Consider the following 19916-nt stretch of genomic DNA (forward strand, 5'->3'; position numbering starts at 1 on the left):
TATGAAACACTTGAAATATTACTAGTTGCAGGAATGCAGCCAGGGAAATGGCCCATACGTGGGACAAAACGGAACAAAGTATTTCTAGGTACACAATCATATACAAATTGATAATTCATGGTTTTGATTAATGCCTTTTGCTAATACAGGTTTCCAGCCACAGAGATAGATACAGCCAACTGCTATCAGCTGAGAGACTGAAAATATTTTGAAATCTGTGAGAGTTACTGCTTGTTAAATTTTACTGCATTTGTCATGTAAATTATTTAAAAATACTTCAGAACATTTAAAAAATTATCCATAGAAAATCAGTTACTATAAATCTGAGGTGCTGGGGAGGTAAAAATGTGAAAACATGCCAGAAAGGCCTATTCTTTCTAAAATAGGTATTTTATAGCATTTCATCCTGAGAATTACAGCATTGTTTAGACTTGTTGTGAATGATCTCTGGAAAAAATAACACAAAATTAGAGTAGTTCATACATTTTTTTTTCTTTTTTCCCAGTTGATTCCTCTTTATTGGTAAGATTTGACAGGCATGCATGTAGAAATCCTACTTAGTGGTTTTTTATGTCATTTATCAGCCAGCTTACATTGACAGATAAGCTGCTGCCCATTATCTCCACCATTCCATCAACCCAGGGTGCATGAGCAAAAGGACTCTGAATCTCTTGCCATGAAATAGTATTTAGTATGAGTCTTAAATATAATAATGCCCAATAATGTAATACATAATCTAAGTTATGATTCCCTTTTTCCTAATACAGGGAGGAAAAGGAAGGATAGGTGTAGTCATATCATCATATATGCACTTTACCAATGTTTCTGCAAGGTAAGTGTGAATAATACATGTTGTGCATTTTTTTACAATAAACATTGGGGAAAATGCCTTTTAGTTGATTACTGTCTGTCAGCTTGCTGTTTGTCAGGTTTTCTTCTCAAAGAGTTTTGGAGCATGTCTTTCTTAACAGAGTCTGTTTTCATGATAGTTTTCGTGTTATCCTGCTTGCACTAGGAGACTGCATTAGGTGACAGCCTAAGGTCACTTTGAAACTGAGATTTTATTGGTTTGCAGAAAACTTTTCTGAAGGATATTTTCAGATGAATGATAGAATGTACAAGAAACCATTTTTATGTCATGGTACTATCTTTATTCTGTTAAACCTCTCTGTTTGCCACTTTTCATCAAGTGGCCTCTTGAACTGGTGAGAAATTATTCCTTAGGTACTTAAGAAAAACTGTTATTAAAATCTGGAAAGAGTGTTTGAATAGGGAATTCCTAGACATTGATCCAAGTGCAGAACGAAGTGTAAGGAATAATCTAGACTTTAATTAGCAGTCAGTTCAAACACTAGATGTCTGATTACTTAGTTTTAATTGTTTCTTTTGGAGTGCTCAAATTATGAAATGACAATTGATAATTTATATCAAAAAGATACAATTTGAGAAATGGTCTCAAAAATGATGAAATTAATTTTGGAGATTTTTGTTGGGATTCTAATCATATTGTTTTCCTTTGGGGCTTTTTAATTTATACACATACATAAATGTATGTATTTACATTTTATATACATACATAAATGTATTAAAATAAGAATACACTCTAAATGTCATGCTTAAATCAAATTTGGTCCTGAATTCACAACAGCATGTCAGTAATAGATTTGATCCACAACTGTAGTTGACAGAGTCTTGAATCGCTAGAGGTTGATGGCGAATTACTCATGGATGTCCGGCAAACTAGAATCCTGGAAAATAATCTGTGTTCATTGGGGTAAGCCAAATTTATACGTAATTATGGACCAAGAAACTAAGTGCATTTTGTACACTAATATGTGCTGAAAAAAACACTTGCTTCAGTGATTGCCACAATTTCATATTTTGTTGAGATGTATTGTGAATGACAAAAACTGTCAAGTGAGGGTAGTACAGTTGTTGTGGTGTGATTTCAGTGTTGCAGTATTATGTCATCCTTAAAGGTGGTACCTGGCTATAAATGTATTACAATAACATCATTACAGTCACATTGAGGTGGTGATTTGTTAAGCCCAGCAATGAAAGGTACCACCTTTTACCCCAAACAATTTCGGGATTCCTCCAGTGAAGTTGCAGGAGAGGAGTGAGGTTGGAAGCCCTCTGTAACTTTCTGGATATCTGGCAGCCGCTATCCAAAGCCTAATTTTTCTGTGTAAGGATGAGGTTGGGGGTTTCCCAGCTAGGATTTGTATATCCCTAGCATTATCAAGACTCTTGAAAATGGTATACAGCAACCTTGCAGAAGCAGAAATTACTGCAGGTGCTGTTGTTACGGGTGCCATCTACTGTGTCTGAATTGGTACTTAGAAGATGATACTTGTCTTTTTGAGCCAGGTCTTATAAGCTCTCAGAGAAAAGTACCACACGAGATAGCTCAGCTACCTCAGATGGCATAAAAGTAGCAGGATTGCTTCTGTGACAGTGTTGGAAACAGAAAAGTTTTAATAAAAGGCAAAATAACAAAGCTCTTGACAGAGAAAAACTGAGCCAGGGCAAAAGATTCTTGCTCCTGATAAAACACTTCACAGAAGTGATTCCTTCTTTTTTTCTCTTCTTTTTCTAGTGAATTGCTTAGGTGGGACTTTTTAGCTTCTGTCCAATTAACTGTCTTTAAGTTTGAGGTGAAGTCCCCAAGGTCCTATGAAGTGTCTTTTAACCAAATTGAGGAAAGAAATTTCTAGGCTTTTTTCCTTTTTAAGGAGACAAAGAGTAATTTGTTCACTCTGTCAACAGAGGACACATTCCTACAAGAAGACCTTGAAGATGTTGGCACTAAAGAAAGTTCATACTTGTCAGCATGCATAGGTGTCATGGTTCTGGCCAGGACAGGGTTAATTTTTTGAGTATGCTTGAGGGAGCATGGCCAGTGTGAAGAGGTTATTCTATACCACGTCATGTCATTGCTAGGTGTGGGAGAAAGGGGATCCTTTAAGGGAGAAGGGGTCCCTTCGGGTTGAGAAAGTGTGGCAGACGGAGCCATCCAGCATTGTCTATTGTTGGGGGTTTCCACAGTGAGCAATAATGTTTCCTTTCTTCTACCCTCTGTCATTAGTATTGTTGTTGTTACTATTCATTTTCATATCTTATTCCTGTGTCCAGTAAATTGTTCTTATTTAAAGATCAAAACCTGTGATCTTTGCCATTGTGCTTCCAATTCTCCTCTCCATCCCACTGCAGGGAAGGGGAGAGGAGGGAGGGAACAAGCAGCAGTGTGATTTGGAGAGCATCAGTAGGGGTACTAAATTAGGGATTTCCCTTCCTGAACAACATGCCAAAAAATCTAGGCTTAGTGAAATCCTGTGAGTTTATGCTTAGCACCTCTGCTGTAAAGAGAGGCTAAGGATTACTGTTGGGGTTGTTCAGTCTGAAAGAAGTGTAGGCTCCAAGGAGACTTTCTGGTGGTCCTCCAGGACCTAAAGGAAGCCTACAAGATGGGTGGAGTGGGACTTTTTCAAAGTAAGGCAGTGATAGGACATGGGGGGAATGGCTATAGACTGAAGGAGGGTAGATTTAGATTAGATATTAAATATAAAGAATAAATTATCTACTGTTAGTGTGGTGAGAGACACTGGAACAGGTTGTCCAGAGAAGTTGTGGATGCCACATTTTTGGAAGTGCTCAAGGCTAGGTTGGATGGGGCTTTGAGTAACCTGGTCTGGTGAAAAGTGTTCTGCCCATGGCAACAGAGCTGGAACAAGATTATCTTTAAGGTTGTTTCCAAGCTAAACTATTCCATGATTCTATGAAAAATCCTTATTGATGCAGCCTCCCTTTAGTTATATATTGTAATGTCAAATTTTCTCATTTAGGAAGGAATAATGTGTCATCAAATTTAATGAGGTCAAACAGACCTCTTTGCAATTGTTGGTAAACTCTATTTTAACAAGTGAAGTGCTAGCAGTTTTTGGCTATTATTTAGGAATGGGCTGCCTAAATTCTGGATGGCAGTGTGGATGAAGATGAGTGAAGATACATGATGGATTGGGTGAGAAAGAGGTTTTGGGTCAAGAATATTTTAAGTACACACCATTTTTAACACCCATGAAGAAAAGGCTTGACTTTCCAGCCTGATCCAGCACCCTGTCAAGACAATTGCCATCTTCTGATTAATTTTTGGAACAGGCATAAATTTCATTTTTATCCTGATGTGCATATATGTACTTTGCACAGGTTTTTTTTTCCTCTGAACTCATTTAGGTCAAACTAGTTGTGGAAATTAAAAGTTGAGATTTTGGTGTGTTCTTATATTTTGGAACTTCCAGATCTTTTATGTTCTGATGCAAATTAAAAATGTGGACTATATCTGTTATGAAACACATTGTTTTTATCTGGAAAAGATATAAAAGAATCACCATAGCGCATTACTTGGCGTACGTGATGAACAGCATTCTTACTGATTTTTGGCACTTCTTTTTCTTTTTTTCTGTAACCTCTTGCCTTCCTTCAACTAAAAAAGACCCACATAAGAGCCATTCTGGATAAAGAATAGAAGAAAATGTATTTTTTGGAATATGTTGCTCCTTGATTGTGTGTTTGACGAGTTTATGGTTTTCTGCTGTAAAATAGTTCCTTTTCAAAGACATTCTCTTCCTTGATGGCTCAGGGTACAGGAAACAAAGGCTGAATGAATTATTGACTGCTTAAATTAACCTCTATCCTGGTACTACAGTTCTTTCTGAAAAAGAAAATAAATTTCTCTTTTATAGAGAGAGTTCCCAGTGGCACATGCAAGAAATTATGGCAAGTATCCTTCTTTGGGAGCCTAAGCTATTTGGTTCTGCCAAAGTTTTTTGCATTCTGATTTCAATGTATTCATGTTGGAAGTAGGCAGTTCAGTTTATTGAATAAGGAAGTAGGTGCTTTGCTCAGGAAGGAAACTATCTTGATGTGTTGAATGAGAAGGTGTCAGTGGAATAGACATCATTGTCCACAATGTCCAAATTACTAGAGTTGCTAGTTTGGTGCTTGTTTTTTTATTTTTCTTCCCTCTCTTTCTTGACAGTGCTGATCAGGCTCTAGACAGATTTGCTATGAAGAAATTCTTTGATGATAAAGTTTCAACTTTAATGCAGCCATCCCAAAGAAGGTATTCAATTTGTTTCTAATTTATATCAATAGGAAATGTCAAATTATCTTCTGCTCCCATCCCTTAATCCCTCCCCAGCTATGTGAAGGCTTTTTCCACAAGATCCTCCAGTGCTTCCTGAATTCTCAGCACTTTATCTTATATTATTATTCCTTGATTGATGAGATCTCTCCTTCAGTTCCTGCATGTGGTCCCAGACAGACAAGACCTTTTGTACCATGCTGTTATCTAAATGGGTTCTCACTGCATTGTTTATTAACAAAGAGATGTCACAATCTTGATTGTTCCAAGATAACAATAAATTAATTTTTCTGTGGTATAATGATGAGTGTGGGAAGTGTGCTGATTAGTGTGCAATAAAGATCTTTTTACTACTTGTTTAGAGGATTTGCAGGTTATGCACTTGCCCCATGTCCATGCTAGTAAATGTTTGTCAAAACATGCAATATTCATTATGTTTATCTGGATGTGTTACCTTTGTCTTTATGACAAAGGTTGAATTAGAATTCGAAGTAATAAGCACTTTTTAAAGTGAATAGTTCTGGGATTCACTAGGTACCTTGTTTTTATGACAGGTAATTGAAGGATTCAGTACCAAAAGAGACTGATATCCATCAGACAAGTAATTGTGGCATAGGTGAATCTCTTTTAGAAATACAAAATATCATTTAGGTTTGATTTGATAATTACTATTGGGTTTTTTTTTTTTTGGTCTTAAACCATGTGTATGCATTAGGTTGTTTAGAAGTTTTTTAAAGTATAGGAATTTGCTAGTAATTAAAACAGAATAAATCAGTAGTAACAACTAGCATAAGGTGTTTGGTTCTGTTAATCTCTAAATAAAAACTTACTAGTTACTTTTTTAACCCATTAGATGACATGCACAGCTCCTTTTAACTTGAAAAATAGTAACACAACATTCAGTTCGACTTGAAATGAACTTTTCATTAGTAGAAGTTGACTGGCCTTTTTTTGTTTAAATTTTGTGCTTGCATATATGTGTATCGCATTTCAGTAATAAGGATTTGAGAATGCTGCCTACCAGAGAGAGAAGTATGAACCATAGCAACAAAAGGAGAGAGATACTGTTATTCTTCCCATACAGAAGCTCTAGACAGAAGGCATATTTCGGTGAGAGCCAGGAACCTCCACGACAGCCTGTGAATTGTGCATCAGGGCAGTTTTCCAACCATGTTGACAGGAAGCTTCAGTAGCTACTAAGTTAAGTGAACTGTATGTGAGCCCTAAAGCTAGATGCTACGTATAAGTGGTTGCATCTATCTTTCCCACACCCCCTTCAAGGACACTTGCTTAATTCTTCTGGGGGTAGCTCCCGGGGAAGATGGCCTCAGAGATACTCAGTTTGCTTCTTGACTGATGGGGTTAACATCTTTGCTCACCAGTACTGAACTTGAGCTGCCCATGCCATCTTCCAGACATATACACATACTTTGGAGTGTAATTTCTCATGAGAACAGAGGTAGTTTTCCAAACTGTTTGTCAGAGCTGTTATCCCAAATCTCACCTCTCCTTCTTTGCCTGGCCTGGCAGTGGCCACTAATCTTATTACAGAGAAAGGAAAACCATCTCTCTTAATATTTGTGGATAATTTTATACTTCTTTGTTCCCATTCTGATCAGTCAGTGGCCTTTTAATATGCTCTTTCTCTGAAACCATTGCTGGGTAATTAATTAGTAATATCCTTGTTAAAACCCAGTTGATTTATAAATGGATACAATTTAAGCGGATCTCAAAATTGTAAAATATGAGAATACACCCATTTTTCACATTTTGAAACCTTTTCTCCACTAAATCATGTCCAGATAAAAATAAATTGTGTTTATTAAGTCATTTAGCTTTTCCCTACTGCTAGTTGGGTACTGTAACAGTGGTAAGAAAAGTAACTGTAGACCAGATCTATTTTGAATCCATTCTCATATAAGCAGTTGAAGATTTCTCTGAATGAGAAATGCAGATAGAGACCCTTCATATGAAAAAATTTCTCATAAACCTTCAGGATAAATCTTTTAACACTCTTTTCAAAAATAAGCCAACTGTCCCTAGGCCCCTTAAATGCACTGCCTTGAGAAAGGTTTTCAAAAATTCAGTCTAATTTTTGTAATAATTAAAAGCTGGTAAAGAGAAAATGTTCATGTTGATAATAATAAACTAGTTTATTGAAGTCATGAGAGGTCACTGACAAAACATTTTAACACATTTTTTTTTGTCATGTTAGGCGTGTCAATTTGTAAAATTTGTGCTTTTGATGTACCAAATCCTTTCAGAAAGACTGAAGGAAAAAACAAAAAAAAGTTGCCTTTTCTTAGCATTTAAAATAAATTGAGCTTTGCAAGCTGTCTGTAAAATGAAACCTATTTTAAATTACCCACAACCCCCATTCTGGGGTAGTAAAGCTGTTGTTACTCAGCAGGATATCCTTAGTTGTGGTGTTACCAGGAGTTCAGTTAATGAGATCTGTGCATAAAGGTGAAAAAAAGGTGATTTTGCTCTATACATTCCTGAGAATATGAAGGAAGATAAATGAAGATCTTTTCATAAACATGGAAAAAATAAAGGACTCAAAGCCAGTGGAAAAATTAAAGACACTGCAGTGATGTTTACTTGCATGTTTTGCTCATGAGCTTGTGACCAAACCATGTATAAAATCACAGAAACAGAATAATTGCTGTGTTGGTTTTCTTCTTGTTTTGTGCTGAATGAGATCACTTCTCATTATGAAGGTGTTATTTGACCACATTGCCCTTAATGTTAAGATTTTTGACAAGGGCGTTTCTTGCTCTTGTTTTAATGAAGATGACTTCATTGTAAATTGGATGGAAACTATATCATGCTGCTGTGAAAGACATTTAAGACTACAGTTGTAACTAGGAATGTGTACCAAAACAATTGACTTTACTGTCTCTTCTACTTCATTTCGTACTTAGAGTAGTAATGTAAATAACCAAAATAAAGATATCAACAGTAGCAATGTAACAGCCATGGATTTAATACAGTGGTAAATCAAAGAGTCTTTTCATGCTGTTTTTTGAAGATTATTATTTTGGAGTTATGTGCATTGTCACAAGAAAATGCCATTGTGTAAATAATGCATTTCCCTAGTATTAGTGGTTTTATATAATTCAGGTAAACTTTTTGTTTTCAGATATGTGCAGTTCTTAAGCGGCCTTCTATCTGGATCTGTGAAAATGAATGCAGCCCCTCTTTTCCTGCACTATGTTATCCTTCATGGCATCCCCAAATTAGATGCTGGGGGAGGTAAAGTACCTTATTTTTCCTATTCAGGTGTAGGATCAAAGTCTTGTTTCATTTTGGAACTTTCTAGAAAGCCTGCATGAATCTCAAATTAGAATTAATATCTTCTTGATATCCATCCAAATATTCCCTATAAAGAAGAGAAGCATTCCAAGAGTAAAAATTGGAGCAGGTAAAATCAATTTCTTGTTCTTTGTTAAATGAATAGTTGATGATATTCATGTCTGTCTATCTCTGAACAGTTGTGATCCCTGTTACTGCAAGGGATATGGGAAGCTGGTCAGCTTTCACAGTAATTTCCTCTTTGTTTTGGGAAATGATTATATATATAATCTCTTTTCTGTTTTGAGATTGGATTTTGTGTGGATAAGCTGTTTGGATAGGGTGTACTTACAGAATTACACAGAATCATTTAGTTTGGAAAAGAACTTCCAAGATCACCGGATCCAGCCTTTGACCCATGATTGCTTTGTCAACTAGATCATGGCACTAAGTGCTGTGTCCAGTTGTTTCTTGAACGCGTACAGGGCTGGTGTCTCCACCACCTCCCTGAGCATTCCGTTACAAAGTTTAACAACCCCTTCAATGAGAAAATTCTTCCTGCTGTCCAAAAGGAACCTTCTCTGTGCAGCTTGAGGTTATGTCCTCTTACCGTATAGTTAGTTGCCCAGGAGAAAGTCCTGACTCCCACCTTGCTACAACCTTCAGGCAGTTATATGGAGTGATAAGGTCTCCCTGAGCCTCCTTTTCTTTGTGTTAAACAACCCAGGTCTCTCAGCCTCTCCTCATAGGACATGTGTGGAGACTCTTCACAAGCTCCCTTGACCTTTTCTGAGCACACTACTGCACTTCAGTGTCTTTCTTGAAGTGAGTGGCCTAGAACTCAACACAGTAGTTGAGGTGTGGCCTCACCACTGCTACTAACGTGGCTTGCTATCCTAAGTGGATTTAAAAGTAAAATGACAGAATGAGATAATGTGCTAGAGCACAGTGAAGGAATACAGCTTTAATGGTTGCACTTGATGAACTTAGAGGTCTTAATGATTTATGATTTTTGTTCATCTGAAGGTAAAATAGCACTGGTCTTTTGTAATATAATCAGCTTGAATTTGCAATTATTATATTGTCATTATTGTTTAGTCTGATTTTATTTCTAAAATAACTGCTTCAATAAAGTTAGGGTATTTCTTGTTCTAGGTAGAAATTTAAGGGCCTTAAATATTGATTTTGAAACAAATCTGAAGATCAAATAATTTGTTTTTTTTGGAAAATATTTTTATTTTATATTGGGGGTTTGCTTTCTTTTGGCCATTATCATTCTTCCTTTATTAATTCTGTTTTCTTGCAGAATTTATTTCCTTCCATACTGGGATCCTTTAAAGTCCCTCCCTATTGAATTCAGAACTAGTCTGAAATAAAATAAAATAAAATAAAATAAAATAAAATAAAATAAAATAAAATAAAATAAAATACCTTTTAGCCAATTTTGCTTTGAAGGGTATTTTGAGAGTCCAGCATTGCCACTTATGTGCCATTTTGCTCAGTCCAGATGTGCATGAAGCTTCCTAGTTGTAGTTTCTTCCTATATCTGAATGTTACAAAACATTTTTTGTTGGCTTCTTTTCAGCTTGTTGGCCTTTTCTGAAGTTATACCAGGCTATGCAACCAGTTTATACATCTGGAATATAGTAAGTTGTAAGCATTTTCCACTATATTTGAATTTAGGTTTTAACTTCCATGATTGCAGAATTACATAGCCTTTTTTAGTTTTGCTTGTGGGTTTCTTGTTTGTTTTGTGTTTTTGTGTCTTTAAATCATGTTTTTTTTTTTTTTTTCTTCTGTCAAGTAGCATAGGGTCAGAAAATCAAAGTCGAATCTGCATTTCTATAGACCCTGCCCAGCTTTTGAAAGGAGATATTATGGTGAGTTAATTGTATGGAATGAAAATCTATTGACATGACATTTAGTTTACAGTTTCTGACCTATTTTGTTTTGTAAAAAAAATTATTTGATGAAATGCCTGGAGTTACTACTGAATAATTTAGGTTAATTTAGTCATCATCTTTGGCTTTCATGGGAATAAAAACTCTTGTAAAACTCAGTAAGAGGGTTTTTAGGAGCAAATTGTTTTCAGAACAATTGCTGTCAGCATTCTCATTTTATAGCATCACCAAGTCCAGTAAGGCCTGTATTGCTCTTCTCTTTTTAAAGATTACTGTGGGGAATATTTGTAATTTGGCATTAAAATATCTTGCCCTATAATTTGGCAGGCAGTGTGCACAACTGTAAAACTGTCTGCTATAAAGAAAATACCTAGGTAATTCTAAATTGTTGTGGCACTCAAAAAAGTGTGATACCAAATAAGGCATAGATAATGTCCGAGGTCTGGCCAGCATAGGGTGAAATTTTGCAGTAGCCAGACAGGGCATGGTTTGGACCCAAAGGCTATTTTGTATGACCTCATGCTATTTTTCAGTGGAAGGGTTTCCTTCCTGGTCAGGTAGCATGATGGAGGGAGTGCTCGGGAATTGCTGGGATTTCTGGGAGGTAGGGGTAAGGAAGAATGGGAGATGTCTGTGAGCAATCATCTGTGAATTGTCTAAGTTTTCTTTATTTGTATTCTCTGTCATTTGTATTGTTGCTGTTACTGTTTGTGCATCCAATTCTCCTCTCCAACCTGCTGTGGGGGAGAGGAGGAGGGGTAGTGCTTGAGTACTGTGTGTGGTTTGGAGTGTTTCAGTGGGAACGCTGAATTGGAAAACACCATTCCTGAACCACAATAGTCTTATTTGGCACCCAATTTGAGGAACGAAGGGTTAGGATAGCAACAGGTCTGCCCAGAGTGGGTTTGAAACAAATTTCATCTAAGCATTTTGTTGCATTAGGTCCAGAGCCACTGGTCACAATGTTGCTTGATTTGTCCATGTGGTGTGGTACCTGTGTATATTTCCATACGTCATGATATTTTTCAGATCAGGGAGAGGGATCAGGATTGTTTTGTTGATGTACTATGTGATACAAGCTTATGATGTGGTAACATCAAGGACAGTGGGGGTCATTTGGGATGTGTATTGAGTGCTGCTCTCCTGCCTGTACCTCCAGCACTACCTTTGGGAGTCCATTAATAATCATACCCAGTTTGTGGTGGGAACAAGGGAGAATGATTTCCCCCCGCTTTTTGCCGCCTTTTTATCTTTCAGACCTCTTGTAGCAGTTTTTGAGAATTTTGAATACCCCTTAGATATTTAGTAAAGCTTGTTCTTGTGGCTAGGTCTGCCAGCTCTCCTCAGTCTGGTCCACATATTAGAGTTACAGGAGATTTTTAGGAGGGTCTTTCAGAGATCTGCCCTGAGGGTGGGTTGTCATAAGTGGCATGGAAGGTAGGAGAAAATGGGCCAGCTTCTGAAGGACTGTTCTGCTCCAATGGTTTTCAAGTTCACCTCTGAACAACTACAAGACTCTGTTGAAGTGATAAAATATGCAAAAGAAGAAATGCTGTGACAGTTTAGAGAGGAATGAAGTTTTGCAATGTGCTGGGCTCTGGCTGCTGTTTATTGGACATTGCTCATTACCAGACAGCACCCTCAGGGGGAAGGGAGGAAAGGAGATCAGCAGGAGATCACTGTCGCCACTCAAACTGCATGCAGCTGAACCAGGGGAACAACATATGCTGGTAGCAGTTGCCCCTATACAGAGGAAGAAATCCAAGACTGAATCAATAGGCATAATGAGGGATGAAGAGGCAGTAGTGCACTCCACAAGAGGAAGAAGCAGGGCTAGAGATAATCACCTGATCTCTGTCTCTGGGTGAGCTATGAGGTATGAGTAAAGATTGCAGCCATCAGCTGGGTAGTCCCTGGTGACATGGCTTGTCCAATACTGGGATATTATGGCCCACTATATAAAACCAGATGGTAGTGAAGCCAAGCAACTGGGACCCCTGTCCTGGAATGTGTACATTGGGATTGGGAAGAGGACAGCGTCTCAGCCTCAGGAGGTGACTCCTGTCAAGTATAACGAGTGTCTTGTATCTTAACAAGGGTGATATATTAGTGCACTGAGACAAGTGGAGCACCATGGACAAAGGTATCCAGTACTTGAGAGAATTAGCTGTGCTGGAGGTACTTTATAATGGACTCAAATAATGGGCAATTCCCTATAAATCCAGATGAAGTCTGGTGCACACAAACACTGTATGTGGTGAAGTTCCTAGGAAGTGCACCATTGCTGTGTATGAACTCATTGACAGTGATGTCATGGAAAGAAGGTGAACAAAGAGTGGATAATTTGGTTGCCAAACTCTAGCTATATGAAGAAAGTATCTCTTCCTCCCTGTGGGCTTGCATCTTGTTGATGGAAAGGCTGTCCCAGGACCTCCTGCAATTTAAAGAGGACTACCAGCAATTTAAAGAAGTGTCCCATGCCCTGCCAGTACAGACCAGTCTCTGCTACTAGCAACAAGCGTTCTCCTGCTCAAGAGAGAGGGTACACACCACAAAGTAACCTGTGGTTTTACCTGCATAACCATAGGGAGGATATATGGAGGTGGGATGGAAAACCCACCTCTGTTCAAGCAGCACTGGTGTGTGAGTTGAGAGGAAACACAACTACTGCAGGAAATTCTTCAAGGATATATCCTGCTCCAGTTTCCAGTGAGTAAGTCTTCAGAGAGAATAGGAGGACTGATGCTACTTCCAGTGCTCTTGAAAGGACCTCCATACTTACAAGAAATGAGCAACAAGTACTGTTATCAAGAGGGGCCCTACCTTCAGCCCAGTGTGGGAAAGGGACAGACCTACATGAGTGTAAGGTTTTAGCTGACACCAGCATTTAATGTACTCTGATGTCGTCAAGGTATGTAGGGGCAGAATGTTTTGCTGTTTCCAGGGTAACAGCTGACTGTAATGGAAGTTGTAGTGAGCCTGACTGGGAATGAATGGCAAAAACACCCAGCTGTGACTGGTTCAGAGACCCTGTGCATCACTGGCATAGATTACCTTAGTACAGGGTGTTTTAAGGATCCAAAAGGGCTTCACTGGGCTTTTGGCATAGATGCTATGGAAACAGAGGAAATTGGACAGCTGAATACCTTGGCTGGTCTCTCAGAGGACCCGTCTGCTGTGGGACTTCTGAGAGTTGAAAAACAATAGGTACCAATCACTACCACAACAATGTACCCTTGACAGTAGCGCAACAAATTGTGACACCATGATTCTCCATGCATGAAATGATTCATCCTCCAGAGAGCCAGGGAGTGGTCAGCAAGACTCACTCATCCTTTATTAGTCCTGTATGGCCAGTGCATAAGTCCACTGGAGAGTGGAGACCACTTCTGAGTGCTGCTGTGCTGGGCATGCTGGAACTTCACTATGAACTGGAGTTCAAGGCAGCAAAGTGGTGTCACTTTTCATATTGCTAATGCATTTTTCTCCATTTCTTTAGCAGAAAAGTGCAGGCGACAGTTTGATGTTACCTGGAGGAGTGTCCAGTACACCTGAAATGGACTGCTCCGAGGCTTGAAATAGCTCCACTCTTTGGGTGTACTGATCCAGACTGAACTGAAAAAGGTCAAGGCTCCAGAGTACTTGCAACACATTGATGACATCATTCTGTGGGATTACACAGCAGAGGAAGTTTTTGACAAAGGCAAGAAGATAATCCAGGTCCTCCTGAAGGCCACATGTGCCATAGAGCAGAGTAAGGTCAATGGACCTGCCCAGGAAATTCAGATTTTAGGAGTAAAATGGCAAGATGAGTGTTGTCAGGTTCCAATGGATGTAGGCAAAAAAAAAATAGCAGCTATATCCCCACCAGCAAGAAAGAAACACAGGCTTTCCTAGTGTTACAGGTTTTTGGAGGATGTATTTTTCAGATTTCAGTTAGATTGTAAGACCTCTCTATCAGGTGACCTAGAAGAAGAATGATTTTAAATGTGGTCCTGAACAACAACAAGCTTTTGAACAAATCAAACAAAAGATTGCACATGCAATAGCTCTTGGGCCAGTCAGGACAGGATAAGATGTGAAAAGTGTGCTCTGTACTGCAGCTGGGGAGAATGGTCTTTCCCGGAGTGTCTGGCAAAAGGTACCCAGGGAGACCTGAGGACAAGCCCTAGGGATCCAGAGTCAGGAATCCAAGGCCTGCTATACCCCTTAGGAAAAAGAGATCCTGACAGCTTATGAAGGTATAGTATAATATATATATTATCCTGGCAGCTTATGAAGGTTTGAGCTCCTTCAGAAGTGATTGACATCAAAGCACAGCTCCTCCTGATACCTCAACTGCCAGTGTTGGGTTGGATGTTCAAAGGATATTTCACACATGCCACTGACACTTCATGGAGTGAGTCATGCTGATCACACGGCTATCTTGAATAGGAAACCCCAACTGCTAAAGGATCTTGGAAGTCAACACAAACTGGCCTGAAGGCAAAAATTTTGTACTAACATCAGAGAAGCAGGAGGAGAAGGAGACGTGCTGAGGACGCCTCACTATATAATCAGCAGCAGAAAATGAAAAACAATATGCTCTCTTTACCAACAGTTCCTGCTGTATTGTAGGGATACATTGAAAACAGAAAGTTGCTGTATGGAGTCCTATGTGACAAGTTGCAGAAGCTATTGAGGGACAAAGTGGATCACAGAGCTGAAGGGCATCCAGTTGGCTTTAGGTATTGCTGAATGAGAGAAATGGCCAGTACTCTTACCTGTACATTGACTAGCATGGTGGCAAGTGCTCTGTGGGGGTGTCTGTACCGGTGGAAAAAGATTAATTGGTAGCACAGAGGTAAACCTATCTGGGCTGTTGAATTACATGAAGACATTGCTACCTGGATAGAGAAGTTGGTTGCAAAAGTACCTCATGTAGATGCACACAGGCTGAAGAGTCAAGCTACTGAAGAACGTTGCAACAACAGGTGGATCAAGCTGCCAAAAATAAAGGGTCTCAGGTGGATCTAGACTGGCAACATAAGGGTGAATTATTTCTGGCTTGGTGGGCCCATGACACCTCAGATTATGAGGGAAGAGATGCAACATATGGATGGGCTCGTGATTGAGGGGTGGATTTAACCATGGGCTCTATCTCTCAGGTTATCCATAACTGAGAAATGTGCTGCAATCAAGCAGGACAAGCAGGTAAAGCCCCTGTGGTATGGAGGACAATGGTCAAAATACAAATATGAGGAGGTCTGGCAGGTTGATTACATCGCACTCGGGCAAACCCACCAAGGGAAGTGTTACCTTCTTACAATGGTGGAAGCAACCACTGGAGATGTGCTATGTGCCTGTCATGGTTTGACACTGGCGCGATGCCAGCACCCCCATGAAAATATACTTTTTTAAATAATTGCTGTGAGACGTGATCAGGAACAGAGCAGAGCAGGCCCATCTTAGTAACAAAGAAAAGAATTTTATTAAACTACTACTACTGTAAAAACTACGAACACTAAATCCTGGATGAAGACTTTCTAAAACACCCCTCCTCCTCCCACCTAATTTCTAAACAAACTCAACAGTGAGACACCACCCAGGATTCTGATCAAGTTGCTACCCTTCAGATATTCAAATACTCAATCTTTCAAGGGAGACAGGAGTCTCTCCTGTGCCACAGACTCCCCAGGAAACACAATTGCCACCCTTGTGTTTCCATGTCACACATGGCAACCGCCCGGAGAAAATTTGCCATGGTGACACTCTCCTTTCCATGTCACAGTGCTCTCACCACCGTGCATGAACAGACTGCTCATAGGGCTCCTTTAAGGATGCTTTGCCATGAACCAAAAGAGACAACAGTTCAGTTTCTCATTTTGGGACTACAGTCCCCCCCATTTTCCCCTGGGGCTGAGGGTCCAAGAACAGAGGTCTTCTTCTCCTCTTCTTCTTTCTTGAAGATAGAGGGCTTTTCCACACCTTCTCTCTACTCCTCTGCTGGTAATCACTGAAACAGGTCTCCTGGCACACCAACGCACCACCCTAAGTGCAGCTTCTGTTAGGAGAATTTGGTTCAGTCTATGGCTAACAAGAAAAGTCCAGCCACAAGCCACTCCATTATCTCCTTCCAACTTGAGAATTTCTTCTTCCATCATCTCGCATCCCAGACTGTCTCTCTTCTACTTCAAATCAAGGAGGAGTAATATTTTACAAAGCCTTCGTTTCTCAGGAAAGGGTTAAAAGCTCAGACTCCCTGGATGGGCTGATATCTCTGCCCAGCAGCCGATTCCCAAGGCCAAGGTTCTGCGCCTTCCCCCCCCCCCCCCTTCTCCTCCGCGCCGGCAAAGTTACAGGTGCTGTCCGGACTCTCTATCTCTTCCCTCTGCGGGGGGGAGGGGGGGGAATGACAAAGACATCTCCGCTTCTCTCCACCCTTCCGTCCACAGGAGCTGGCTCGGTTCCAGTCCTTCTACCCCTCGGCTCACCTCGACCAGGCCTCATGGCTCCCCCTCCCCCACCCAGCCCCATGGCTGGGCAGGGGAGGTCTACACAGCACCTTGACCGGAACCAACGAGAGAGCGAGCTCTTGGGAGTTCTTGCTTTTAACCCCCTGTGTTCTCAGAGGCGTATCCCTATCTTCAGTGGTCACTTCAGGTGCCAATATCCAAACTTGACCACTGATTGGTTTGACCCAACTTCCTGAAAAAAAAAAAAAATCACTTCCATGTCAAACCACGACAGTGCCTCATGCCACTGCCAGGAGCACCATCCTGGGCTTTGAAAAGCAAGTCCTGTGGAGACATGCCACCCCAGAAAGAAGTGAGTTGGACAAGGGGACTGATTTCAAAAATTGCCTCATAGACACCTGGACCAGACAGCATGGTATGGAGTGGGTGTATCATACTCCTTATCATGCACCAGCCTTTGGGAAAACTGAATGTTACAATGGACAGTTAAAACCATATTGAAAATAATGGATGGTGGGACCTTCAAACATTGGGATGTAGCAGAGGCCACATGGTTAGTTAACACTAGAACTCTACCAATTGAGCTGGCCCTGCCCAGTCAAAACCTCTACGTACTGTCGAAGGGAATAAAGACCCTGTAGTGCATGAGGAGTATGTTAGGCAAGACAGTTTGAATTAGTTCTGCTTCAAGCAAAGGCAAATGGGATTGTTTTTACTCAGGGACCTGAATGCACTTGGTGTGTAATGCAGAGGTACAGGGGAAATGTGGTGTACTTGAAAGGGGCTTGATTTTTGGGTAAGAACAGTAATACTAAATTGTATAATGTTGGTTGCTGAATGACACCGCCAGTGTATGTCATAACTGCCATGAACAGTGAGAATGGGCTGCTCCAGATACACCAGTCATGAGCTTCTGATGCAGCTTGCAACCACCCAACCGCACAACAGCCCTTTTGCCTTAGAAGACGCCTAGGACAGATGGAAGTGACGGTCATAAACTGAATGAACTCAGCAGACAACTTGGAGGGATTAGGCCAGTGGCTATGGAAATTATACCTGTTCTTGTATGTGTGTGTGTGTACATATATATATGTATGTGTGTGTGTGTGTGTGTGTGTGTGTGTGTGTGTGTGTGTGTGTATAGATGAAGGTGTGGGTTTTGGGCATGATGTAGATGGCATAGAATAAGGAGTGGATAATATCCTGGTCCTGGTCAGGACAGGTATAATTTTGCAGTAGCCAGAAGGGGCATCACTAGGACGCAGAGGTTATTTTATACCACCTCGTTTCATTTATTGGGGATGGGGAAGGGATTCCTTCTGGTTCGTATTGCATGGTGGAAGGAGCAGTTGGGCACTGTTGGGGATTCTGTGGTGGGGAGGTTTGAGCAATTGTATATGACTCATTTTTTTTTTTCCCCTTGTACACTCTGTTATTATCTTGTACACTCTGTATTGTTGCTGTTACTGTTCATTGTCTTATTTCACTGTAAATTGATATTATCTCAGTCTGTCATCATTACCTTTTGTTCCTCCAATTCTTTTCAGCGTGCTGCTGGGGAGAAGGGGAGAGGGTGTGGTCGAGTGGTGTGTGGTTTGAAGTGTTTCAGTGGGAGCACTGAATTGGGGAATAGCATTCCTAAACCACAACAGTGTTCTTGGTATCGGATTATTTTTTTATTTTCCCTCCCCCTTCAGTTCTGTATATGTTTTTTTGTTCTTTCACTGAAAAAAGAAGAAACAATTTAAAAACATACTATTATAAATTGGCATACTCTGAAAGTTTGAGACAGTTTCAAATTAAGGACATTTTATTACTTTTTGAAGGACTGTTGGTGTCTAAGGAAATGGAATACATCACAATAGAAATCAGTCTGAGACAAACTCGTTATCTCTCAAATGAGATTTTAGAATGAAAAAAGAGCACGTAGCTTTTCAGTAATGCATCATTTTAAAAGAGATAATCTTCCTTAATCTCATGCTATTATTTGAGCATATTATTCTGAGCAATTTTTTTTTGAGCAAACCAGTGTCTTTTTCAGCACTTCAGTATTTCCTAAACAAAGGCTTCAGTTTTGAATTTTTTTATTATGTCTAAACAAAATTTTCAGTGGTATCAGACAAAAATAATGATCTTTAAGATGCTTCACCTCCATTTCCAAAAGGTTTAACTACTTGAAATACATGCTTGTTTGTTTTTTAAAAGGTACATATCCTTTCTTGCCTTAGATTTAGGGAATTTTTTAACATCATGTGAATAGCATGTGGTGATACAGAACAGATGCAGCTGTTTAAAAGCTGCACTGATATCTGCAAATGCATATAGGAATTTTCCAGCACATTACAGTGGCTTGCATTAATTCTTGATTATGGCATCAAAAGGTAGTGAAGTCAGAATTCAAAGTTACGCTTAGACTTCATTGAAAGTTTATTATGTATACTGAGCACTAAAAGATATTTTTAGTCTATGGATATAGAGGTAAAATATTACTGATTGTAAGAGAATTGATTTTCATTAAAAATTGCAGTTCTCTGTAGGTATGTTCTTTAGAGCAAAAATTAAGTTAATTTTAGCTTAAGTGAATTAAAACTTTAAATTATTTAATTTTAAGCTAATCTAGGTTAAATCCAAGGCTGGTACTTTGAATTAGAAAGTAGAAAGAAGGAAGAACTCCTCTCATTCAGCATTTTTACAAATGCAATTATGTAAAAGACAGTACATTTTGAGTAAATCCAACAACTGTGCAAAGCCAAAATGGATGAATGTATAGAAACTTAAAGATGCTCTTTCCAAATATTTTTGCTCACATAATACAATTACATGGAATTATCACAGTTACTTTCATACCAATTCTACATTTTGGAGCAGGTTAATATGGGAAATAGATTTGTAGAGACCCATGAGGGGTAGTTTTAGATGATTAGCTTTAAAGCATCTACACATCATAGTGTGGCAAAAAGCTGATAGGCCAAGAAACACTTATAGTGTATTGTAATTAAGAAATAGTAGGCTTCTGATTGTGATGGTGTGAATTATAACACCTGTATTGTCTCAACCTTCTCAGGAGACTGAAAATAAAATAAAAGTCTTTAAAATGCCTCTCAATTGCCCCATCTCTAGATT

At 39.4% G+C, this 19916-nt stretch overlaps 1 protein-coding gene across 7 annotated transcripts in view; it reads left to right on the top strand.

Annotated features, from left to right (window-relative positions):
• Positions 1–19916, top strand: part of TNS3 (tensin 3) — a 123994-nt gene that overhangs the window by 7435 nt on the left and 96643 nt on the right. For 6 of the 7 annotated variants that reach the window (XM_068200174.1, XM_068200189.1, XM_068200179.1 and 3 more), the window contains 5 exons: positions 768–832; positions 5039–5122; positions 8286–8398; positions 10023–10083; positions 10245–10317. In XM_068200174.1, coding sequence (XP_068056275.1) covers positions 768–832; positions 5039–5122; positions 8286–8398; positions 10023–10083; positions 10245–10317 — 396 coding nt within the window. The remainder of the gene's footprint in view (positions 1–767; positions 833–5038; positions 5123–8285; positions 8399–10022; positions 10084–10244; positions 10318–19916) is intronic. The other variant, XM_068200207.1, reaches the window with a different exon arrangement.

The sequence above is a fragment of the Anomalospiza imberbis genome, chromosome 1, assembly GCF_031753505.1.
Source record: "Anomalospiza imberbis isolate Cuckoo-Finch-1a 21T00152 chromosome 1, ASM3175350v1, whole genome shotgun sequence".
Classification (NCBI taxonomy): domain Eukaryota; kingdom Metazoa; phylum Chordata; class Aves; order Passeriformes; family Viduidae; genus Anomalospiza; species Anomalospiza imberbis.